This window comes from Gorilla gorilla, chromosome 1 (genome assembly GCF_029281585.2).
Source record: "Gorilla gorilla gorilla isolate KB3781 chromosome 1, NHGRI_mGorGor1-v2.1_pri, whole genome shotgun sequence".
NCBI classification, from domain to species: domain Eukaryota; kingdom Metazoa; phylum Chordata; class Mammalia; order Primates; family Hominidae; genus Gorilla; species Gorilla gorilla.
Window position 1 is genome coordinate 78,003,593 of NC_073224.2, and position 27,586 is coordinate 78,031,178.

Below are 27,586 nucleotides of genomic sequence, written 5' to 3' on the forward strand. Positions count from 1 at the left end.
AACAACCACAGACAGACACTAAAGAATACTCCTATTTCTAGAGCCAATGAGCTGCAGCCTTGTAATAGCATTTTATTCTTTCAATAAATATGCTTCAGAGTTGACAGGAGAAAAGAAGGGGAGAAAATTTAGGAGGTAAAGTCAATGGGAGATACTGGAGAACAGGAGAAGAAGGACAGAGAAAGAAGTGGAAAGGCTGAATTTTTGGTTTCTCAATTGTATTAAAAATGGATGGTTCAGAGCACTCAGAGAACCTTAAAAAACTTAACAAAATATGAGTGAACTTTTTTCCTATGTAATTAGATTCCTACTAAGTAGTTTTTAAAATGACTGGTGAAGTTTAATGGTGAATTCTTTTCTTTGGTAAACATATTTGCCTGTCTTCTCTATCATTACACAAAAAACTAGAAAATAAAGTACCAAAACCTGTTTTCTTGTTCTTCAATCTGAAGTAATTTCAAGTGTGTTACAGAATTGGAGAAAAACCAGGCTTAGCATTATGCTTGCTTCAGATCTGCTTTTAAAGATGTGATTTTACTTATCCAGTATTTTATCAATGACCAAGGACAATCTTTGTACAAAGAAAAATAATTTTTAACACTTCAGAGATAAGACAGTTTCTACAGTGAAATAAAAGACTTGGAATTTTTCTTTTTTCCCCCGAGCAATTCTGAGATATATAGTACAACAGACATTGTAGGTAAGCAGCTTTATTTCTGAGCAAACAACTGTACTTCTTATAATTGCCCTATAGTCTCTTCCTCCAAGTCACGAACGAGTTTAGGTAGAACACGTCTAGCTAAATTCTGCTTGACATACGAGAGTTGAAAATGCAGAATTCCATAAACTAATAAGAATTACCAGGTCCTACTTAGGAAATTAAATCGGGAGTGGGAGATATATATCATACGTAACTCAGAAACTGTCTACATTATTGAAAGCTGAGACTTGCCTGGTTCAATCACCAATCTGCAACTAAAATCACTATACCACACAGTTGGATTCAGAATCTATATTCTTCAAAATTGAAATTTAGTTCATATTTTAATATAAATAAACCATCACCTAAAATAATGTTACATGTGGAAACACAAAAATGAGCATTGATTTAAATAGTTTTCAGCCTGGTGTGCTGGCTCACACTGGTAATCCCAGCACTTTGGGAAGCCGAGGCCGGGGGATCGCTTGAGCCCAGGCATTCAAGACCAGCCTGGGCAATGTAGTAAGACCTGGTCTCTATCCAAAAAAAAAAAAAAATTAGGCAGGTGTGGTGGTGTATGCCTTTAGTCTTAGATACTTGGCAGGCTGAGGTGGGAAAACCACTTAAGCCCAGGAGATCAAGGATGCAGTGGGCCGTGATCATGCCATTGCAATCCAGCCTGGGCAATACAGTGAGACTCTGTCTCAAAAAACAAACAAAAACAAAATACACTGAAGATCTTTTAAACAGTTTTATAAAGTATATGTATACCTTTAATATACAATTATATATGAAGTGGAGACCTGAATATTGATTAATGGACACAAACATAAAATTAATTTACTAGTTATAGACTCAGTTATAACCAATATCTTTTCATAATATCTGAGGTTTAATTTTGATTTAACAATAAGAATTCCTTTATCCTCCAGTGAAGGTAATATTCTAATGTATACTATATAAAGAGACAACATTTTATGTTAATAAAGATTAATACACTAAACTGGCTGCCATCATAGGTTAAACAATCTATTTTTAACTTATCAGTAGCAAGAGTTTTGACATAATAAACAATATCTGTACAATCATTTTGGAAAAAAATTAGCAATAGTTGATTAAAAATTTAAAGATGCTCTATAATCCAGTGATTAATGTATTAAAGTGTATATATCAACATAGATGCTAGTCAACAATGTTGAACATCAAAAGCATGCTAAGAAGACAAGAACATCAAAAGCATGCTAAAAAGACCGAAACAACAGAACACCATCTACATAAAATATTTGAAACTGCAATAGCACGCGTTAAGGGATACCTATACATAAAGAAAAAATATAACTAAATAGGAATGATACAGACTAATACTGGATGGTGATTACCTTGGTGGGAGAATGCAGAAAGCCTTTCTCAGTACTGGTTAGATACACAGGAATTTATCTTATTATTTACTATGCTTTGTTATATGTCTTTAATATATCATACTAAATTTTAAAAACATTTTTCTGCCAGATAACAAAGGCCTTTTTATACTGGCCAGATTTAATACACTCTTAGTGTTCACGTGAGACTAATACATTAAGAATATATTGGCTGGGCGCAGTGGCTCACACGTGTAACCCAGCACTTTGGCAGGCCAAGGCAGAAGGATCACTCGAGCCTTGGAGTTTGAGACCAGCCTGGACAGCATAACGAGACCCTGTCTCTAAAAAAATAAAATAAAAAATTAGCCAGGCATGGTGGCACACGTGTATGGTCCCAGCTACTTGGGAGGCTGAGGTGGGAGGATCATTTGGGCCTGGGAGGTCCTGGCTGCAGTGAGCCGTCATTGTGCTGCTGCACTACAACCTGGGGAACAGAGCCAGACCCTGTCTCCAAAAAAAAAGCTAAAAGTATTTTGGTGCTACATCATTTCTTCCAATAGTTACTGTTGTCAATTTTTAAAAACACTCTCTCATTGGGCAGACATTTACTAAATACTATGTTCATCCTCTCATTCTAAATATTGAGCTTCCACTATGTGCCAGTCAGATAAAATGGTAAGCAAAAATTGTCAGTCTCTGCCCTCATGTAGCTTAAAATCTGGTGGAGAGGCAAGCAAATCAAGTACCTGTATTCACTCTCTTGATAATCTCACCTACACTTTTAAATACCACCTCTACACTGACATCTCCTAAACTTATTATTTCTAGACTGGACTGGAAATATATGCCAGTATACATTCCCTAACTCAACATTCTCCTTGGCTGTCTAACAGGCATGTCAAAATAAGTACGTCCAAAGCCAAACTCCTGCAAAATCTGTTCCTCTAGCCTTTCTCCACAAGGGTGCATTGTGCATTATATTTTATATGAATAGCAGCCCCAGGAGTTGTATAGGACAACAATAATAATTTTTCATCCCAGAGAATATCAACTACATGCATCTGGCTTCAGGCCAAAAACCTTGGTGTCATCCTCTACTCTCGTTTCACATACAATGTCTGGCAACTTCTCATTTATCTCTTCCATTCCCACCCTGATCTAAGCCACCTTCATCTCTCACGTGGTCTCCTTGATTCAGTCCTTGGTACCACCTCTTCTTCCCCTATGCTCACTTTGCCACGTATCCTAGTCAGCAGTACCAAAGAGCTGCTTAAGGCCGGGCACAGTGGCTCACGCCTGTAAACCCAGCATTTGGGGAGGCCAAGGCGGGTGGATCACTTGAGGCCAGGAGTTTGAGACAAGCCTGGCCAACATGGTGAAACCCTGTACTAAAAATACAAAAATTAGCGAGGTGTGGTGGCATGCATCTGGAGGCCTAGCTACTAGGGAGGCTGAGGTAGGATAATCACTTGAACCTGGGAGGCGGAGGTTGCAGTAAGTTGAGATCACACCACTGCATTGCATTCCAGCCTGGGTGACAGAGCAAGATTGTCAAAAAAAAATAAAAAAGAAAAAGAAAGAAGGAAAGGAAAGAAAGAAAGAAAGAAAGAAAGAAAAAGAAAGAAAGAAAGAAAGAAAGAAGAAAAGAACAGAAAAGAAAGAAAAGAAAAGAAGAGAAGAGAAAAAAAAGAGCGACTTAAAACCTAATGCGGAAAATGTCACTTCTCTGCTCATAACCCTCTAATGGCTTCCCATCTTTTTCACAATGGTGTTCAGGGCCTCACACCATCTAGCCCTCACCCTACCTCTCATCTTCTAGTACATTCCCTCCCTTGCTCACTCACTGTAGCTCACTGGCCTTTGCCCCGACTTTCCCTTTGCCTGGAATACTATTTCCCCAAACACTCATATGGCTTGCTCTCTCACTCACCTCCTTTAGGCCTTAATGCAGATGTCATCTTCTCGGTAAGGTCTTCCTGATCATCCTATCTAAAGTTGCAACTCCCACTACCCTCACACTTCCTATTCTCTTCTCTCTGTTTTATGTTTTTCATGACACTGTATAGCTAACCTCACCCAAATATCAGATCCATGAGGGCAGGAATTTTAGTGTTGGCTTACTGCTATACCTTCAGCAACTAAACTAGATGTTTTAAATTGCATATATAGGCATACAATAGGCATCCAGTAAATATTTGTTGAATCACAACACAACTGTAAAATTGCAATTGACGAGTCCAGTGAAAAAGTAGAGTGCTAGGTGACCCTGAAGAAAGACAAAAAAAGCTTACCTGAGAAGTCAAACTAGAGCTGAGAACTGAAAGATGAGGAGAAGTTAATTAGGATGTGCACAAGCTCAGTGGTGAGAGGGGCTAAAGGAAGGCTAGTATATCTTAGACCAGAAAGACAGGAAAGATGTAAGATGGGTTTGCAGAAGGTAGAAAAAGGTAAAACTGTGAAGAGATCTGTAGACCATATTAAGATGGTTCTTTATCCTCAGAGCAACAGGAAGCCAATGAAGTGTTTTAAGCAGAGCGATCACATGAACAGATCCAACAGATGTTGAAAAGATTACCATGGCTACTGGGTAAAAAAGCATTTAGAGGGGTCAAAGTAAATGCAGGTAGATGAAGTAAGAGGTCACTGCAATAATTCACTTGAAAGAAGACGGTATTTTACATTGGGGTGTTGGGAGTAGAGATAGACTGGATAAATAAGGTACTTAGGAAGTTAAAAAAATCAAAGGGATTAGATAAATGGAGTAAAGGTCAAGGGAATTTTAAGGTTTATTTCTAAGTTTCATAAAGTACTATCAGATGCCCCAAGGGAATAAAAAATTCCCATAGATGTGAAGTCTATGTCTTCAAGTAGTATTATCTGGATCTTCAATATCCAAGCTCCTAGCCACCAATGGCTACTAAGCACTTGAAATATAGCTACTCCAAATAAAGATGTACTGCAATTGTTGTATATGTTGGATTTGAAGGCTTAGCGGAGAAAAAAGAATGTAAGATATCTCAATAATTTTTTACACTGATTACAAGTTGAAATGATAATATTTTGTATGTAGCAGGTTACATAAAATCATTAAAATCAATTTCATCTTTCTTTTTACCTTATAATGTGGCTACCAGAAAACAAAGTTATATAAATGGCTTATACTATATTTCTGCTAGACAGCACTGATCTCATATAAAGCAGCAATACAACTGTTGCAGTTCATTCAAAAGGAAAAAATACACCTAAGAAGAAGACAGGTGAATTTTAGGTCAAAAACGTAATTTGCATAAAGAATTTCATTTTTTTGATTTTTTTTTTTCAGGGAGGAGAAGAAATAAGTATTTCTGGTTTTTTCTTTTTGCCATTTAAATACAAAAGCCATTTTCTTCTTGTGCTTTATTTATAGAATACATTGTTCTTCTTCTATTGCTAATCCAATGGTTCTACTTAGAGAGCCCTCTGTGGTACGGGGGAAAAGTTAGGAAAACACAGAATTGCGGAAATGATGGGAACTGAGAGATCATTTCGGCCCACCCCTTCATTTATAGGTATCGAATTTGAGATACTAAGACAGGAAGTAACTTACTTGAAAATCACAGGACTAATACTACCCAAATCATGTAGGACATAAATGGAAACTCATAGTCATTACAGTGTTCAAGGCCACTACAGACTTGTATATAGCACAATGAATACACTATATTTTGTTCCCGAAAAAACTAAAAATGTATCTATTTATAGTATTGAATTTCAGGATTATCAATGACTTTGTTTTGGAATACAAAATCACATTGATATACTAGATGAGAGGTTAAAAAAAATCAGATTTTAGAGTCTGAAACCCAGTTCCACCACTTAGTTGTGTACCAAAGACAATTATCACTGTTTCCTCATCAGCAAAACAGAGATACTATCATACTCAGGATGTTAAAATGATAGGAACACTATACACCCCCCCCCCATGCTTATAGTGGATAGATGCATAACGCCAGTCCCTTTGTTTTCATTAGAAACAAATGATGTGTTTCTTGATCCTTTCTCTCCTCTCCAAAATGTCAACGCAGTCATATTATTAAGTCATAAAATAAAGATATAAGGGAAAAGATTACTAGAGTTAGTGGTGAAACCCAGTTTCAAATTTCCATCTTCCCATTAAAAAGCTTCAAAGCAATAGGTAAATCATTCAACTTCCCTAAGTCTATTTCCTCCAGTAAGTAATGAAGCCAAATCAATCAAAATGATTCAAATACAGCTGACCTGTAAACAACACATGGGTCTACTTATACATGGATTTTCTTCCACCTCTACCACCCCTGAGATAGCAGCACAAATCTCCCTTCTTCCTCAGTCTACTCGATGTGAGGCTAATGAGGATAAAGACCTTTATGATGATCCGCTTCCACTTAATGAATAGTAAATATTGTTTCTCTTCCTTATGATTTTCTTAGTAACATTTTTTCTCTAGTTTATTGTAAGAACCGAGTACAAAATACATATAACATACAAAATATGTGTTAGTTGATTGTTTATGTTACCAGTAAGGCTTTTGGTCAACATCAGGCTATTTGAAGTTAAGTTTGCAGGGAATCAAAAGTTACAGAAAGAGTTTTCACTGAGCAAGTGTCAATGCTCCTAACCTCCGCTTTGTTCAAGTGTCAAGTATAGTCCTATCTATGACTCAATAATGTATTGCTATGAATGCCACGTGGGTTTCTGAGGCCCAAACAGTATGTAGATAAGTTACAACACAAGCTTCAAACATTTTAAAATTAATATGAAGTATAATTTGACATTTCTAAAACACTTAATTTGAGATTGATCGTTTTCTATATTTAAAAGGAACATTCTCAAAACTACTTACATCTGGTTGAATAGCTTTAAATACTGGAACATCCATTAATGTTATCTGACCCTGAAATATAAAGTAAAATTGACAATTTCTTCTTTGGAATTCTATACCATAACATGTAACCTAAATTAAAATTATATTCTATACTAAAATATTACCAAATACTCAATTTTATAAGGGCTTATGGAAAACAAAATTTAGCCCCTGTACCATTAAACAGAATTATTTCTAATGATCTCATGTCTATTTATATTTTCTTGGAAGATAAATTGTGTAAAGTTAAAAAATAAAAATAATTTTAAAAATTTGGACAGTCACATTAAATTATAATCAAAAAATAAAAACCAGATTTATTAGTTCATGTAGCAGTGTTCTTGTTATGATGATTACATTACAGCTCCTCAAACAGTGGTATAAAATCAGATATTACTAAAAAGGTTTTCTTCCTAACTTATAAAAAAATAATGAAACTACACTAAAGCCAACATTATATCTAAGAGCTTTATATGCTATGGACCTATCCCACTTATGGCTATAGATATAAGACAAAAGTCAACACTATCAAGGAATAATATGCTATGACCAAGCACAGTTTATCTCTGGAATGCAGCAATGGTTTAACATTAGGAAATCAATATATTCTGTTAACAAATTAAAGGAGAATGAGAAAACAAATAAATTTATATTAAGAAATAAATGTTTTTCTAGATACCTTTCATCTAATAACACCTTCATATTTCATTTTTCAATTTTTTAATTAAAAAAAACCAGTGAAAATGTTTCTTAGATATGTCAACAAAATACAGTTGGCTTAGAGAAATGGTATAGAGGGATGAAAGCAATTACCATAATGGTAAATACATATTGCTACTTACCAAATTGAAGTGTAACTTATAAAGTTGCCCTAAAAAAAAATGTACAGCTTTTCTTACTCTTCCCACTTCATCCCTCTGTTTGCTCCACAGCTGTACTATTTTCCCCAATAATTCCCATATCCAGGTTTCTAAAAGCTGTCTCTTTTGCTGGACCTACAAATTCTAACTCAATAGCACCAATATGTAAATTATGTGCAAAACTGGAGAAGACAGAGGTAGGAGGCTTACCGCATATTCTTCTGGTGTAACCTTAAGAACATCGAATACCACAGCATCAAAGCTTTTCTTCAATTCAGAGCCTTTGTCACTTAAGGATTCAGAGCTGCTACTTTTCTGTTAAAGTGAAAGAAAATGCAGCCTTTTAAATACTGTCTCACAATCAAGTGATAGAAACTAGATTGGCCTTAAAAACTGAGAAAACAAAACAGTAGGTTAACAAATGCTGCAGAAAAGCTGAGCAGAACATGCTGCTTAGTTGTTAGAGTACCAGATAAAGGGTCAGACAACTTGAAATCTAAAACTGTGACTTTAAATTTTTAGGTTCTTGAACGAGTCATTTTCTTGTGTGTCAGTTTCCTCATCCTGACAACCTATCATTTTCTACAGAAATAAATGATCTTAACTAGTTCAATGATTCTCAAATAAGGTAAAGGGAAGTCAGGGGAGAAGGCTATACACTTACTTAAAATTTTTTAAACTAATTTTTATTAAGAAAAAGACAAATTAGCTTTATAACATAATTATCAGAAAATATTCAGAATGCTGTTAATTAAAGAGTTACATATAATCCATTCTTCGTTATGTGATCTGTTTGTGATAGTACGATTAATACTATTCTTCCTATTATATTACAAATTTAAGTTTTCCCTGCTTAAAAATTACTGTTTCAAGTTTGAATATGCTGTGGCTATACATAGAACGAAAGGTGGATTTTGGCCCTGAAAATCTTATTACTGTTAAAAATTTTCCACTTCGTCTGTGCCATGACATGATAATATTCTATATCAGCTGGCTAAATTCAGAGGAACATCAATATGAGAATATTTAGATCAGGCTCTATTAAATGGTGGTAGGATATGAGGCTACAGATAACAGCAAAAAAATTAATCAAAGTTTCAATTAGCACAGTACACATAGATCAACCCACCAGCTATTATATATTAGTTTTAAGCACTTGTCATTACGCCTTATTTTTGCTTTTCCTCCCTTTTAGTAGCAGCTAAATACCAAGTATCGAGCCACGATCATTACAAAGAAAGGGATCTGTCCTTAACTTTAAAAAATTCTCAACTATTATTACTTCAAATATTTCTTCTGCTTCTTTCTCTTGTCTTTCTCGTGTTCCCATTATGCATATGCTACACCTTTTGTCACTGTCCTACAGTCCTGGGCTATTCTGGATTTTTTTTTTTTCATTCTATTTTCTGTTTGCATTTCAGTTTGGGAAGTTTTACTGACATGTCTTCCAGTTCACTGATTCTTTCCTTGGCTGTCTATTGGTCACCAGTCTACTGGTACTGGTTAGCTCACCAAAGGCATTCTTCGTTTTTGTCACAGTGCTTTTGAATCCTAGCATTTCTTTTCAATTCTTAATAGTTTTAATATCCCTGCCTATATTATCCATTTGTTCTCGCATGCTGTACGCTTTTTTTCATTAGAGACTTTGGCATATTAATGACAGTTAATTTTAATTCCCAGTCTGATAATTGTGAAATCTCTGCCGCATGAGTGTGGTTCTGTTGCTTGATGTATCTCTTCAAATTGTGTTTTTTCCTTGCCTTTTAGCATGGCTTGTAATTTTTTGTTGAAAGCTAGAAATGGTATATTGGGTAATAGGAACTCACGTTGAATAGGCCTTTACTGTAAGGGTTTATTTTTATCATGCTAGGCATTATGCTGTGCTTATAATTTGGTGTTGTTATAGGTGTCTGAGTCTTCAGTTTCCTCTAGTATCATTTTTTTATCCTCTGTTGTCTTTGGGTTTCCCTAGAAATCTCTTCTTACAGTCTGAGCCTTGCAGTTCTTTCAGCTGAAATCTTAGTATTATACAGGAGCCCTGCTGATGTGGTGGGGGAAGGCAGGGTGTGTGTGTGTATTTGAGGGGGTGCTGGGGGGGAGTGCCCTATAGTCCTAAGATTAGGTTTCAGTCTTTCACTGAGTGTGTCCCCAGGCTGTGACCTTCACAAATGCTTCTCTGTCCCCCTGGCTCTGCTTAGGTGAGACAGGAAGTCTAGAGGGGCTTCAAGTTGAGGATCTTTCCTCTCCCAAGTAGGTTAGGCTCTGGTGAAGTAGTTTCCCTTGAGGGCAGGTGGAGAACAGAATGCTCTGGGCATATTTCAATATGGTTACTTTCTATCTGGGTGTATTTCAAAATGGCTACTTCTTTCCTCCTCCTGCTAGAAGCAGAAGTGATTTTTTCTCTGTCTTTACTGTGAAAAACTGGTGGGCATCCTAGAGGTAATAAAAATCACAAAAGCAGAGGGTGAGAAGAACCTAAGACTGGACACCCAAGGAGTTTTTAACTTTCAAGCTAGTCCAGCAGTTCATCAATTAGGGTTTACATGGCTCCACTGACTTCTGCTCCCGTAAGCTGTGATTCTCTATTTGCCTATCTCTCCAGGTTTCAGGGCATCACTGTTAAATGTGCTCTGTGATAGCAATTCTCTGATAAAGCTAAGAGGAGTTATTGATTTTCAGTTTGTTTAGCTTTTTTCCTATTGTGAGGACAGGAGTGATGAATTCTAAGCTCTTTACAAATCTGAGCAGAAACCTGAATTCCAGTGAATGAATCCAAGCAGAAACCTCAAGTCTCATAAACAAAATGGAGTTTTATTTCTTGTGTTTAATCTCTGTAACTATGACTAGTTTATAGTATGTCAACAATATTATTTTACATCCCAAAACTAATACAAAATTTTTTTCATAATGTTAAGTATTCAAATAGACATCAGCTAAACAGTATACACCAATCCAATAGCTGTCCAAATAACCAGATGCATTCTGTCAGGTGAACACATGAATCATAAACATAAATCAGTAATTTTCTCCAAGTTTTTAACTCATCCAAGTTAGTAAACCATCATGACAATTTTATTGCTTATCAAAAAGAATAAACACTTCTCTTTTTTCCCTCTTAATGGCCATTAGAGGCTTAAAAATTACTAGTGTGCATTTTGACATGCTTCCCTAATACCAGTAATAAATTGGTAATGATAAGACACTAAGCAATAATGTCCACCAGGAGAATAGCAATAATTCATTCAAGGCACGACTCAAAAACTTCTAAATGTCTTCTAAATGTCTGAAAACAAGTTCACTGTAATTCTTCTACTGATGGAAACTTCAAACACAGGTTAAATATAAAAGGATAAAGTATTTTATCCATTCTGTAAGCTTATCACTTCTATAAGAAATTTGTACTTTGATGTTACTAGACCTATAATTTGAGAGAAGATGGAAAATACAGATTTTTAATTTTATTTTCTTGCCACAATAAATGGACAATTTAAAGGGCAGACTTTTTTCACTCTTACTTTATAACTGCTAATTATACTACTCTGAAGCCTGATGTAATTAATTCACTTTTAGTAAAGTCAACAGAATTGTTTGTACAAGTGAAATGATCTATTTTATTTAACAAATATTTGTATTCTGCTTCCTATGATACTAGAACACGTATTTCTGAATATATAGTTAAAAATATACACATACATACATATATATAACATATTCAAGAAATATGGTTATAAATATACAAAGAAAACAAACATATATAAACATAATCTTATGGTTGTAAATATAAAAAAGCTATGTATACATTTACGGAAAAAATTACAGAAAGAGATTTTTCTAAGTGACAGTTTTAAAAATAGGAAAGCTCCCATCTGTTTAAGGGATTAGGAGAGGCTTTATTAAAAGCATAGCATTTGAAATATGTTTGAAAGACAAAATTTTTGTGTGCAGTGATGGGGAGGGGACACACCAGAATGGGAAGAAAAATTCCAGCTAGAAACATTGGTATAGGCAAAGTTATGACAGAAGAAGGAAAATGTTATAGTTTATACAGACACCAGCAAATGTAGTATTCTCTCGTTAGACTGTTAAGTTTCAAGTAGAGGATTAGTAGGGGTTAAATCCAAAAATTTGGGGCCATTTTGAAGAAAGTCTTGAATAAAAGGCTCAGTGGGCATTTAAATTTAATTAGTAGGCAATGAGGAACCACAGACAGTTTTGAGAAAAGATAAAGTTTAAGAGTTGTATTTTAAGAATATTAAACTCAAATTTCAGTTGAAGGACCAGAAACAGCAGAAAATATAAGTGCAACACCCAACTAAAAGGCCATGGCACTAATCCAGACAAGAAATAATAAACGACCAAACTAACATGGTAGTACAGTAATAGAAATTAGGAGAAAAGTACTGGATCCCAGAGATAACGCACAGTGGACAGGCTCTAAGATAGCTGCTAAAGATCTCTATCTCTTGGTATTCTCAACCCTGTGTGATCCTCTCCCCTTGAGTGTGGGCAGAACCTGTGACTTGCTTCCAACCAGCAGAATATGGAAAAGGAGATGAGATGTCACTTCCATGATTACGTTCTATAAGATTGGAACTTCTGTCTTGCTAGCGGACTCTCTCTGCTATGATGAGACAATGGTTGTGGTGGGCAAAAATTAACAACACATTGGCCGGATGCAGTGGCTCAAATCTATAATCCCAGCACTTTGGGAGGCCAAGGCAGGTGGATCACCTGATGTCAGGAGTTCAAGACCAGCCTGGCCAACAAGGTGAAACCCCATCGCTACTAAAAATATAAAAATTAGCCAGGCGTGGTGGCAAGCACCTGTAATCCTAGCTACTGGGGAGGCCGAGGCAGGAGAATTGCTTGAACCTGGGAGGCAGAGGTTGCAATGGGCCCAGATCGTGCCACTGCACTCCAGCCTGGGCAACAAGAGCAAAACTCTGTCTCAAATCCCACCACAAATAAACCACATATCTAAAGATTAAAACTTAGATGGCTATGGAAATGTGATGCTATTAACGTAAGTTAGAGAAAAGCCTTGGACTATTTTCTTTATGGTTGTGGAGCAGAACAGTAATAAGAAACTTGATTTTGTGGACATTAAAATGTCTGGTCCATCAAAAATGCTTAATAAAATTCATGAGGGAAGCCAGGGCTAGAGATAAAAATAAATCATCTACATAACAAAAACAATTGAAACCATAGACTTAGACTATTTTCAGTGATATCAAGGCCTAAGTAACTAGCTGGGGCAAAATGGAGTTGAGGCTATTAAGGAACTTTGAGGTCAAGGTGTTAAAGGGTCATAAACATTATTCTCATCCAATATACTAAGAGAAAAATAAGAAATATAGAAGCCAGATGCTAAAGTTATTAAGGGAAGCAGGCAAGTTCCCTAGATTTATTCACAAAGAAAAAAATTAAAAAGTTGGGGCAAAAATACAATCATAATATATTAACTAGAGGGGTGAGCATCTAGTTCAGTCTTCACATCTCCATCTTAAATGCTAAACTACATCAGCAGAGTAAGCCCTTACAACATTCCAGCCTAATGGTTCTTTGGTTTCCTCTAATATATGTGGAATCAAGGGATCTAGATGGGTCCAAAATTTAGTGATTCCAAGTAAAAGAATCTTTCTTTGCCTTACTTGCATTATTGCCCTCAAGGATGATGTAATGTAAAAATACTCTAAAAAGGAATTCTATGTTTCTTTTAAAAATAAAGAGTTTTATGAGTTACCATTATTTGTCATTATTTTTCAAGTATCTTAAGTAGATAAGGATTAAGTATACCTATGATGCACAGGGAACATACGAATCACTAAAGTAAAAGTTAAAATATGTGTATTTCTGCACTAAATGCATTTCTGATTTAAGTATGTGAACAAACATAATGCTTGAAAAATTAGAAAGCCAGGTAAGAAACTTTATACCCAAGCTTCTTAAATATCTTACCTCAGAAGCAGTAGCTGCAATATTGACACTGCTTGCCTGCCCGTTCATTAGGTCCATGCTTTCCTCATCAGTCCCTGACCTTATGTTAACAGCAACAGAGGACTGATTGCCTCATGTCCAAGGCCACAAATACATTATTCCTGTAAAAAAAAAAAAAAAAGTTAAGCATATGTCTTCCTCGAAGTTCAGGAAAACAACTCTATGCCTACCACCATGCCAAGAAACAAAAATTTCAACTTCACTAAACTCTATTTATTATCTTAGCTCAGTCACTAAATCCAAACTGAGGACAATCTTGTATGCTCTTCTCAAACAATCAGAACACCAAGTAAACAGTATTCAATAGATGTTATTGTTATGTTCTTCATAAGCAAAGCAAAAGCATAACTTTTTGCTAAGTGGGTATTGTAAGGGAAAAAAATCAAATGTACAACTTTCTTAAAGTAAATAAAATGTGTAAAAACACAGGTGGCAAAGTAACACATACCACAACACAATAAATTTTTAGCGATCCAAATGACACCTGTAAATCAACAATACTGAATAAGCTTATCACAGCTAGTGATCTAGATTACCAACATATCACAAATACTTAAAATATTATGAACTACATGTCATAAAAATACAATCATCTCTCAGTATCCATGGGGGATTTGTTCCAGGATCCACTACAGATACCAAAATCCACCGATGCTTAAGGCCCTTATATAACGGTGCAGTATTTGCATATCACCTATACACCTCCTCTTGTATACTTTAAATCATCTCCAGATTACTCATAATACTTAATACAGTGCCAATGCTATGTAAATTGTTGTTATATTGTATTTTTTAGGGAATTATAGCAAGGAAAAGTCTGTACATGTTCAGTACAGATGCAATCATCCTTTTTTTTTTTTTTTGCCCCAAGTATTTTCAACTCAGATTTGTTTGAATCCAGATGTAGAACCCACGGATATGGTGGCTTTACTGTACCATAATACACACTATGTTTATTTGTATAGGACTTTAAAGTTTATTAAATATCTTTAATACATTATGTTGATTTGCACAACTACCAATAACACTAATTAGGGAAGATATACCCACATAACAAACAAACACAGAGCTTCTGAGGACACAGGATGGTAAATAAGGAGCCAAGAACAAGTTTCAAGCCATCAAAATTCTAGTCAAATATTCTTTTCACAACACAGATTTTCCACTTTACTGGAAGTCAGAGTACTTACTTGAAGTTCTAATACCTTTCCATAAATAACCTGTCATATAAACTGAGTAGGTAACTTTACCTCTAGGACAGAATTTCTTCCTCTTTATAAAATGACAGCAGTAAATGAACTTTAAGATCCCTTTTCAACTTTAAAGATCTATGACGTTTTTCATAAGAGAAATGGTAAGTGTCTATAAATTAGGTACTCTATGGTACATTCACTTTAAAAGCTGAGTTTTAAATGTTAATAATAATTACTTCAATGCTAAGTTTCCTTTCTCTGGAGAAGCAATATAGGATATAGTGATTTAAAAGCACAAATTTTGGAACCACATTACCTCTGTGTAAACCCAGGAAATTTTAACTTTTCTGTTCTGTTTTGTCATCTATAAAATAGGGATAATAAGTACCTACTTCATAGAGTTGTGGTGAAGCGAAATGAGATAATATACACAAAGCACCTAAAACAGTGTTGGCACATGGTAAATATGCTATTAATATGATGCAACGATGATGCAGATGTTACTATCTGCTTAATCCCCATAAAGCTTAAATTCAACAGAGTCTCTTAAATAAAAAACAAAAGACAAAACCTTAGAAATACACCTTTGGGAAGCAATTGTTGCTGGGCATTACTAAAAATCCTAATTGCAAACACAATGAATGAGAATGGCTAAGATCTGTTTCCTAGATGTAGTATAACATGCTCTTGGTTTTGAAATGCTTAAAAATTATTACTAATGATAGCAGCCTTCAGTCACATCTTGAATTTATCTTAATTTATTCAGATACAGCCTAGGTACCTGCTAAGAGCAGAACATCGTGCTAGGATTTTTAAAACAGAAATATATTCAAAATCATGAAGTTTTAAAACCATTTAACGCACCTACTTAGAAAATCAACGTGAAAATGAATAAACTACAAAACAATTTCCTCCCATCTAAACTATCTTATTCTATAAGCTTCATTATCCTTATAGTATTAAGAATCAACTTATATTTATACTGCTATACAACAAAACCAGCTGATAATCCAGATTCTCTTTGAACATAGCACTCAGTTTGCAAAATATTTTTCAAATAATTTCATTTCATTCCACTTTCTAGGCAACATTAAGTATAACAAGAATTTATAAATCAGGGGTGCCCCCTAGTGCTAAGAAAAAGATTTTAATTTAATAGTTAAAGGAGTTATATCTTTAACTTACTTTACGTATCAAAATATACAATTTATTACTTTTACTTAAAAAAATGTAATACAGACCAGGAACAATATTAAAATATTTGTAAACTATAAGCATGAAGAATCACATTTTCTCTCCCCTTTTTTTTTTTTTTTTTTTTTTGAGACAGAGTTTTGCTTGTTGCCCAGGCTGGCATGCAATGGCATGATCTCAGCTCACTGCAACCTCCGCCTCCCAGTTTCAAGCAATTCTCCAGCCTCAGCCTCCTGAGTAGCTGGGATTATAGGCACAAGCCACCAAACCCAGCTAATTTTGGGTATTTTTAGTAGAGACAGGGTTTCACCATGTTGGTCAGGCTGTAGAGACAGGGTTTCACCATGTTGGCCAGGCTGGTCTCGAACTCCTAATCTCAGGTGATCTGCAGGCCTTGGCCTCCCAAAGTGCTGGGATTACAGGCGTCAGCCACTGCACCTGGCCTTCTTTGCTTTTAAAATAAATTGTCACCCATGTATTTCATGAAAATTAACGTCACATTAAAATCCATTACATATTTTAAAATATAGCAAAGCATACCTTAAAGAATATAAACTTTTCGTAACTATTTACAAATGTACATGTCAATAGTATTTTTTTTTTTTTTTTTTGAGACAGAGTCTTGCTCTGTCGCCCAGGCTGGAGTGCAGTGGCGGGATCTTGGCTCACTGCAAGCTCCATCTCCCGGGTTCACACCATTCTCCTGCCTCAGCCTCCTGAGTAGCTGGGACTACAGGCGCCCGCCACCACACCCGGCTAATTTTTTGTATTTTTAGTAGAGATGGGGTTTCACCGTGTTAGCCAGGAGTCAACAGTATTTAATAATGTTGAAGTATAACAGAGAGGCTTATACGATATTATAAAAGTACTACAAGTTCTAAAAGACAGAGATATGAGTTTATTCTTTTAGTACGTCCTTCAAAGACCTTTCTATACTTTGCACACAGAAAAGTTCACATTAAATATACCAAATATATGCTTTAATATTTTATTTACTTTTCTTTGTGTTATAAATGACAAGATCTTTCAACATGACTCAACATCACAGTAGCTTTTTTTTTAAGAGACAGGGTCTTGCTCTGTCATGCAGGCTGGAGCACGTGGCACAATCTTAGCTCACTGCAGCCTCCAATTCCTGGGGTCAAGCAATCCTCCCACCACCTCAGCTTTCTGAGTAGCTGAGGTGTGCACCACCATGCCCGGCTAATTGTTTACATTTTTTTAGAGACAGGGTATCACTATTACATCGTCATCTATAAAATAGACGTTATTTCTCAAAGTGTAGAGAAAAGTTTAAAAATAGGCCAGGTACAGGGGCTCACGCCTGTAATCCTAGCACTTTGGAAAGCTGAGACAGGCAGATTACCTGAGGTCAGGAGTTCGAGACCAGCCGGCCAACATGGTGAAACCCCATCTCCATTAAAAACACAAAAAATTACCTGGGTGTGGTGGCGCGTGCCTGTAATCCCAGCTTCTTGGGAGGCTGAGGTAGGAGAATCGCTTGAACCTGGGAGGCGGAGGTTGCAGTGAGCCGAGATTGCACCACTGTACTCCACCTTGGGAGACAGCGAGACTCCGCCTCAAAAAAATGTTTAAAAATAACAAAGTTACTTCATTCACTTAAGTTAAAATTGTTTTGCCTTCAGTCAATAAAAAGAGATTCTACACCTAAGTCTTCCAAATATAATTTTGTCACATTTGAACTAAACTATGAAAGCATGGGCTGATTCATTTGTAAACTGTCCCACATCTACACAGAAAGGTTATATTTCCACATACCTAAATAGCTTGAAACTAAACAACTTGTAGGAGAAGAGAGACTTTCAAGTGATTAAATATTAAAGGGAGAAAAATCTATAAAATAATGCATTTAAAGGTTATGCTTTATCTCCTGTATAGAAAGTTCACTAAGATAATTTGCTAAGTAATCCTAATAGACAAGAGCTGAGATCTCCTAAGATACCTGACCCAAAATATGAATATAGGTTAACTAGAAATTCAGGTAATAGAAAAGAAGTTCCAAATAAAAAGATAAACTGTGCTCTCCAAATATTTTGTGTTTTTGTTTTTGGTGGGTATGAGGTATTTTGGCCAGATGCTCTACTCAGAAGACTACCCCATAAAAGTTCACTTAACTCATTATAGCCTATATTTGCAATAAGACAAACAAGAAAACCAACATCTGGATACAATATTAGCAGTTAAAGCATGGAAACAACCCAAGTGAATCAGAAATAGGTTTAAATATTTGACAAAAGTGTGCTACTGTGGACCTAGGAATGGTCAGAGAAAGGAACATAGCATATTAGTGTGGAACAGCAGAACAGAAAAACAACATGGCAGTGCTGATGGGATAAGACAGACATCAAGATTCCATGCTTGGAGGCTCTTGGGTTTAAGAGATTCCCTAACCCCTAGGGGACAGCCATTAAGGATCTCTTGTACCTGGAACGTGAGGCTAAACTGAACATCACAGAATAATCTATAGGCAAGTGACTGCTACACAATGGAAAACTATGCAGCCATTAAAATACTGTAATACTTAATGACACATGAAAAAAATATTTATAATATACTGCTAAGTGAATGAAGCAATTTACCAAACAGTATTTAAGGTATAGTCCTTTTTGGTAATCATTATTATAACATAAAGAAGAGAGATGCACCAACATACACTAAAATGTGGTTATTGCTAGGTTTATGACAATTTTTCCCTAACTTTAGCTTACCTGTATATTTTTAAATTTCCTACAAAGGCATTAATTAGAAAAAAGTAAAAAAACAAAAACAGTTTTTCCTCACAGACTGCTTACTAGTTACAAGAAAAAAAAAAAGTAACTATACTGTGTGAAGAACTGGACAATCCCTTAACTGAGTACATCAAAATTATTACCACCAATGGGGAAAAGAGAGACATCATGTGCCTCTGCATGTGATGATACTCCGGGAAGGACACAACATTACTGACAAGAAGTTGAGCTGGGAACCCATAACTGAAATCTAATCTCAAGGACATGGACAAGTCTAATCTGAGAAACATTCAATACATATATTCTTCAAAAAATGCCAATGTTATGACAAAGGCTGAAGAACTATTACAATTTAAAGGAAACGCAAGAGATATGGCAACTAAAGGTCCTGTACTGGATGGTAGTAAATGCTTTAAGAGATATTAATGGTAATTCACAAAATTGGAATATAGACTGTAGATTACCGTATCAATTTCCTAAATGTGACAATTTCCTGTAGTTATTAATACATAAAGAAGGCTGGGTGCGGTGGCTCACGCCTGTAATCCCAGCACTTTGGGAGGCCGAGGCAGGTGGATCACCTGAGATCAGGAGTTCGAGACCAGCGTGGCCAACATGGTGAAACCCCATCTCCACTAAAAATACAAAATTTAGCTGGGGTGGTGGCCGGAGCCTGTAATCCCAGCTACTAGAGAGGCTGAGGCAGGAAAATAGCTTGATTCCGCGAGGGGGAGGTTGCAGTGAACCGAGATAGTGCCACTGCACTCCAGCCTGGGCAACAAGAGCAAAACTCCGTCTCAAAAAACAACAACAACAACAACATAAAAGAACTTTGTTTTTAAGAAACACAGAAGTACTAAGAGGTAAAAGGGTGGCCAGGCGCGGTGGCTCACGCCTGTAATTCCAGCACTTTGGGAGGCTGAAGTGGGTGGATCACCTGAGATTAAGAGTTCGAGACCAGCCTGGCCAACATGGTGAAACCCTGTCTCTACTAAAAATACAAAAATTTGCCAGGCCTGGTGGTGGGTGCCTATTGTACCAGCTACTCGGGAGGCTAAGGATGCAGTAAGCCAAGATTGCACCACTGCACTCCAGCCTGGGCGAGAGAGCAAGACTGTCTCAGGAAAAAAAAAAAAAAGTATGAAGTATGCAAACTAATCTTAAATATTTCAGGAAAACAGTATGTATATGTGTGACAGAGAAAATAAAGTGAATGATAAAGACAATGTGGCATCTTTTTCCCCCCAACATGGTTGATTAGAGGCTTTTAGCATGCATCAGCCACTTGGAAATATCAAGATAGTGCATAAAGATCAACTGTGGGCTGGGCATGGTGGCTCAAGCCTGTAATTTCAGCACTTGGGGAGGCCGAGGTGGGTGGATTGCTTCACTTCTGCTTAGGAGTTCAAGACCAGCCTGGGTGACATGGTAAAATCCTATCTCTAAAAACAAAAAACAAAAAATCAGCCAGGCATGGTGGTGTGCACCTGTAGTCCTAGCTACTTAGGACACTGAAGCAGGAGAATCACATGAGCCTGGGAGGCTGAGGCTGCAGTGAGCCGTGATCATGCCACAGCACTCCAGCCTAGGCAAGAGAGTGAGACCTTGTCTCAAAAAAAAAAAGCAATCGACTCTGTAAGCTTTAATTCAGGAAGGAAAACAGAAACCCAGTGGAATCATAAACGACACCCAGAGCCTGGGAAGGAGAACACAGGCTGATAAAAGTGAGTGAGGCCCCAGTATGCAAGAAAGGCAGAGAGCCTCTCTCTGTGACACTTTTTCCCTCGGCATCTGAGCAACCCAGGCCAAGGAATAGAACATTGTTGCTCCTAATCCCTGAAGCTAACTGGGGTGTTGGAACTGTGCTTTCCCCCATTGAAGGCCTTGGATGTGTGGGGAGAGCTGCTACAGCTGCACTTTCTCCCGGACAGTGAGATGGCAAAAAAAAAAGACATACCTGAGACTGGGTAATTTATAAAGAAAAGTGGTTTAATCGGCTCTGGTTCTACAGGCTGCACAAGCTTCTGCTTCTGGGGAGGCCTCAGGACACTTACAATCATGGCAGAAGGCAAAGGGGAAGCAAGCATATCTTCACATGGCCAGCAGGAGAGAGAGAGCACAAAGTGGGGATCTGGTTGTTTCACACACTGTCAAACAACCAGATCTCGTGAGAACTCTATCATGAGACAGCACTAGCAGGATGGTGCTAAACCATTAGAAACCACCCCCATGATCCAATCACCTCCCACTAGGCCCCACCCCCAACACTGGGGATTACAATTCAACATGAAATTTGGGTGGGGACACAGAGCCAAACCATATCAGCCTATATTCAGCATTCTTAAAGAAAAAAATTTCCAACCAAGAACTTCATATCTAGCCAAACTAAGCTTCATAAGTGAAGAAGAAATACTACCTGTTTCAGAAAAGCAAATGCTAAGGGATTTCATTACACCAGATCTGCCTTACAAAAAGTCCTGAAGGGAGTGCTAAACATGGAAAGGAAAGACAGTTACTGGCCACTATAAAAATACACTTAAGTACACAGGCTAGTAACACTATAAAGGCACCACACAAGTCTGCATGATAACCAGCTAGCAACATGACAAAAGGAAATAATCCATACATCGCAATACTTACCTTGAATGTAAATGGACTAAATGCTCCAATTAAAAGGCACAGAGTGGCAAACTGGATAAAGAAGCAAGACCCAATTGTATGCTGTCTTCAAGAGACCCATCTCAAATGCAATGGCACCCACAAGCTCCACGTAAAAGGATGGAGAAAAATCTACCAAGCAAATGGAAAATAGAAAAAAGCAGAGGTTGCTACTCTAATTTCAGACAAAACAGACTTTAAACAAAGATTAAAATAAATAAATAAATAAAGGGCATTACATAATGGTAAAGGGCTCAGTTCAACAAGACCTAACTATTCTAAATATACACACCCAAAACAGGAGCAGCCAGATCCATAAAGCAAGTTCTTAGAGACCTATGAAGAGACACAGACAAACACACAATAATAGTGGGAGATTTCAACACCTCACTGACAACAGGCAGATCATTCAGGACCTGAACTCAACACTTGATCAAATAGACCTAACAGACATTTACAGAACACTCCACACAGACAAGAGAATATACATTCTTCTCATCTGAACAAGGCACATACTTTAAAATCTACCCACAATCGGACATAAAACAATCCTCATTAAATTAAAAAAAAAAAACAAAATCATACAAAGCACACTCTCATACCACAGTGTAGTAAAAATAGAAATCAATACTAAAGAAACTCAGTCAAAACTGTATAATTACATGAAAATTAAGCAATCTGTTCTGGAATGATTTCTGGGTAAATAATGAAATTAAGGCAGAAATCAAGAAATTCTTTGAAACTAATGAGAAGAAAGTACAAAGGTACAAAAATCAGTAGCACTCCTATACACCAACATCCAAACTGAGAGCCAAAGCAAAAATGTAATCCCATTCACCATAGCCGCAAAAAGAATTAAAAACCTAGGAATATAGCTAACTAGAGAGGTTTACTATCCTTACAATGAAGATTATAAAACACTGCTCAAAGAAACAGAGAGGACACAAACAAATGGAAAAGCATTCCATGTTCATGGCTAGGAAGACTCAATATTGTTGGCCAATGGCCATGCTGCCCAAAGCAATCTAAAGATTCAATGGTATTCCTATCAAACTACCAATGACATTCTTCACAGGATTAGAAAAAACTGTTTTAAAATTCATGTGGAACCTCAAAAGAGCCCGAATAGTGAATGCAAGCCTAAGCAAAAAGAACAAAGCAGGAAGCACCACATTACCCAACTTCAAACTATACCACAAGGCTACAGTAACCAAAACAGCATGACACTTCTACAAAAACAGGCACACAAACCAATGGAACAGAATAGAGAGCACAAAAATAAGGCCATACACCTACAATCTGATCTTTCACAAAGCTGACAAAAACAAGCAATGGGGAAAAGACTCCCTATTCAATAAATGGTGCTGGGATAAGTGGATAACCATATGCAAAAGACTGAAACTGGACCCCTTCCTTGTACCATACACAAATACAAAAATCAACTCAAGATGGAGTAAAGACTTAAAGGTAAAACTTAAAACTATAAAAACCCTGGAATGATAACCTAGGAAATACCATTCTGGACATAGGCCCTGGCAAAGATATCATAACAAAGACTCCGAAAGCAACTGCAACAAAAACTGACAAATGAGACCCAATTAAACTAAGGAGCTTCTGCACAGCAAAAGAAACTATCAGAGTAATCAGATACCCTAGAGAATGGAAGAAAATATTTTCAAACTACACAACTGAAAAATATCTAATATCCAGGATCTATAAGGAACTTAAACAAATTTACAAGCAAAAAACAACCCCACTAAAAAGTGGGCAAAGGACATGAACAGATACTTCTCAAAAGACCTAAATATGGGCAATAAGCATATGAAAAAATGCTCAACATTACTATCATTAGAGAAGTGCAAATCAAAACCATAATGAGATACCATCTCATACCAGTCAGAATGGCTATTATTAAAAAGTCAAGAAATAACAGATGCTGGCAAGGCTGCAGAAAACTGAAAATGTTTATGCGCTGCTGGTGGGAATGTAAATTCGTTCAGCCACTGTGGAAAGCAGCTTGGCAATTTCTCAGAGATCCCAAAGCAGAACTACCATTCAACCCACAATCCCACTATTTAGTATATACCCAAAAGAATATAAATTGTTCCAACACAAAGACATATGCACGTGTATGTTCACTGCAGCACTACTCGCAATTGCAAAGACATGGAATCAACCTAAATGCCCATTAACGGTAGACTGAATAAAGAAAATATGGCATATACACATCACGGAATACTACACAGTCATAAAAAAGAGTGACATCATGTCCTTTACAGCAACATGGATGGAGCTGGAGGCCATTATCCTAAGCGAACACATGAACAGAAAACAAAATATTGCATGTTCTTCACTAATAAATGGGAGTTAAACACTGAGTACAGTGGGCACAAAGAGAGGAACAACTGACACCAGGGCCTACTTGAGGGTGGAGGGTGGAAGAAGAGTGAGGATTGAGAAACTACCTACTGGGTACTATGCTTATTACCTGGGCAATGAAACAAATCTGTACATCAAACCCCTCAAAGCACAATTGACCTACATAACAAATACTCCGGACCCTAAAATAAAACAAAATTTAAAAATCATTCAGAGCTTCTGGAACTAAAGAACTTAAATTTAAAAACAGGAGGTGAAGGCGGGTGGATCATTTGAGGTCAGGAGTTTGAGACCTGCCTGGCCAACATGTTGAGACCCCGTCTCTACTAAAAACACAAAAATTAGCCAGGCGTGATGGTGTGTGCCTGTAATCTCAGCTACTTGGGAGGCTGAGGCAGGAGAATCACTTGAACCTGGAAGGCGGAGGTTGCAGTGAGCCGAGATTACACCATTACACTCCAGCCCAGGCAAAAGAGCGAGACTCTGCCTAAAAAACAAACAAACAAACAAACAAACAAATAAAAACAATTGAAAGCTTTATCAATAAACTGAACCAAACAGAAGAAAGAATTTCAAAGCTTAGAGACGAGACTCTCAAACAAACCCAGTCACGCAAAAATAAAGCAAAAAGAATTTTTTTTTTTTTTTTTGAGACAGAGTCTCACTCAAGTCGCCCAGGCTGGAATGCAGTGGCTCAATCTCCGCTCACTGCAAGCTCTGCCTCCTGGGTTCACGCCATTCTCCTGCCTCAGCCTCCCGAATAGCTGGGACAGCAAAAAGAATTTTTTAAAACGAACAAAGTCAGGCCAGGTGTGCTGGCTCATGTTTGTAATCCCAGCACTTTGGGAGGCCAAGGTGGGCAGATCACTTGAGGCCAGAAGATCGAGACCAGCCTGGCAAACGTGGCCGAAACCCTGCCTCTACTAAAAACACAAAAATTAGCCAGGCATGGTGGCACATACCTGTAATGTCAGCTACCTGGGAGGCTGAGCCACAAGAACCCCTTGAACCTGGGAGGCGAAGGTTGCGGTGAGCCAAGATTGTGCCATTGCACTCCAGCCTGGGTGACACAGCAAGACTCTCAAAAAAAAAAAAAAAAAAGAATAAAGTCTTTGAGAAATATGGGATTATGTAAACTGACCAAATCTACAAATTATTGGCACTCCTGAAAGAGACCGAGAAGAAGAAAGCCACCTGGAAAATATATTTGAGAAAATAATTCAGGAAAATTTCCCTAATCTTGCTAAAGAGATAGATATCCAGGTATAAGAAATTCAGAGCACCTGTGAGACACTATGCAAAATGAACATCACCAAGGCGTATCATCACCAGACTGCTGAAGGTCAATGCTAAGGAAATAATCTTAAAGACAAATAGAGAAAAAGGTCAGATCATGTATAAAGGGAACCACATAAGTCTAACAGCAGAGTTCTCAAGACACAGAGTGGCACACTGGATAAGAAAAACAAGACCCATCCATCTGCTGTCTTCAAGAGACCCATCTCACATCTAATGACACCCATAGGCTCAAAGTAAAGAGCTGGAGAAAGATCATGCAAAGGGAACACAAAAAAGAGCAGGTGTTGCTATTCTTATATCACAGAAAACAGACTTTAAACCAACAACAGTAAAAAAAGACAAGGGCATTACAGAGTGATAAAACATTCAATTCAACAAGACTTAACTATCCTAAATATATACACACTCAAAATTAGAGCACCCAGATTTATAAAACAAGTACCTTTAAACCTAAGGAAAGACTTAGCCACACAAGTAGTAGTGGGAAACTTCAACATCCCCATGACAACGTTAGATCATTGAGGCAAAAACCTAACAAATTCTGGACTTAAATTTGACACAGACCAACTGGACCTAATAGACACCTACAGAATACTCCACCCATCAACCATACAATATGATCTGGAACATGACAAGGATGCCCACTATCACCACTGTTATTCAACACAGTACTGGAAATTCCTAGCTAGGGCAATCAGACAAAAGAAATAAAAGACATTCAAACTGGAAAGGAAGAAGGAAAACTATCCTTGTTTACAGACAATATTATCTTATTTTTGGAAAAACCTAAAGACTCCACCAAAAAACTATTAGGACTGATAAACATTCAGTAAAGTTGCAGGGTATAAAATGAACATACAAAAATCAGTAGCATTTCTGTATGCTAACAGTGAACAATCTGAAAAAGCAATTTTAAAAAGTAATCCCATTTACAAGAACCACAAAAAAATTAAATACATAGGAAGTAACTTAACCAAAAAAGTAAAAGATGTCTACAATGAAATTATAAAACACTGATGAAAGAAATTGAGGAGGATGCAAAAAAAAATGGATATTGCATATTAACGGACTCAAAGAATCAATATTTTTAACTTGTCCGCACTAACTAATCTACAGATTCAAAGCAATGCAATCCCTATCAACATACCAATAATATTCTTCATGGAAATAGAAAAAACAATCCTAAAATTTATATGGAACCACAGAAGACACAGAATAGCTAAAGCAATCTTGGGCAAAAAAAAAAAAAAAAAGAACAAAACTGAGGAATCCTATTACTTGACTTCAAATTATACTATAGAGTTACAGTAACCAAAACAGCATGTACTGGCATAAAAACATAGAAATAGACCAGTTGAACAGAACAGAGAATCCAGAAACAAATCCACACACCTACAGTAAACTCATTTTCAACAAAGGTGCCAAGAACATTCATTGGCAATGGGAGAAGCACAGTCTCTTCAATAAACAGGGCTGGGAAAACTAGATATCCATGTACAGAAGAATGGAACTAGACCCCTAACTCTCACCTTATACAAAAATCAAACCAAAATGGATTACAGACTTAAATCGAAGACCTGAAACAATGAAACTACTACAAGAAAACACTTGGAAAACCCTCCAGAGCATTGGTCTGGGAGAAAATCTATTGAATAACACCCCATAAGCACAGGCAACCAAAGCAAAAATGGACAAATAGGATCACATCAAGTTAAAAAGCTTTTGCACAACAAAGGAAACAATCAACAAAGAGATGACTTACAGAACGGAAGAAAATATTTGCAGCCTACCCATCTGAGAAGGGATTAATAACCAGAACATATAAGGAGCTCAAACAACTCTACAGGAAAAAAAATCTAATAATCTGATTTTTTAAATGGGCAAAAGATCTGACTAGACATTTCTCCAAAGAAAACATATAACTGGTAAAGAGGCATATGAAAAAGTTCTCAACATCACCGTAAGTGTCCATCAACAGATGAACGTATGGATAAAGAAAATATTATACATATACATAATGGAGTACTATTCAGCCATAAAAAGATTGAGATCCTGTCATTTACAACAACACGGATGGAACTGGAGGTCATGTTAAGTGAAATAAGCCAGACACAGAAAGATAAACATTGTATGTTCTCACTTATTTGTGAGAGCTAAAAATCAAAACAATTGAACTCACGGAGACAGAGAGAAGGATGGTTACCAGAGGCTGAGAAGGGCAGTGGAGGGGATGAGGGCGGGGGGGTAGGAAGTGACAGATAATGGGTATAAAAAGCAGTTAGAAAGAATAAGACCTAGTATTTGATAGCACTA

General features: G+C 36.8%; 1 protein-coding gene across 8 annotated transcripts in view; it reads right to left on the reverse strand.

Annotated features, from left to right (window-relative positions):
* The window catches only part of RALGPS2 (Ral GEF with PH domain and SH3 binding motif 2), a 185,788-nt gene that overhangs the window by 124,698 nt on the left and 33,504 nt on the right, over positions 1 to 27,586 (reverse strand). For 3 of the 8 annotated variants that reach the window (XM_031013660.3, XM_031013656.3, XM_055366711.2), the window contains exons 2-4: positions 13,762 to 13,901; positions 8,014 to 8,118; positions 6,923 to 6,973 (exon numbers count right to left, since the gene is read on the reverse strand). In XM_031013660.3, the coding sequence (XP_030869520.1) occupies positions 6,923 to 6,973; positions 8,014 to 8,118; positions 13,762 to 13,818 (213 nt within the window). In that variant the 5' untranslated portion in view covers positions 13,819 to 13,901. Of the gene's footprint in view, positions 1 to 6,922; positions 6,974 to 8,013; positions 8,119 to 13,761; positions 13,902 to 17,626; positions 17,767 to 21,577; positions 21,723 to 27,586 lie in introns of those variants that run through there. The other 5 variants (XM_055366705.2, XM_063710592.1, XM_063710588.1 and 2 more) reach the window with 4 other exon arrangements.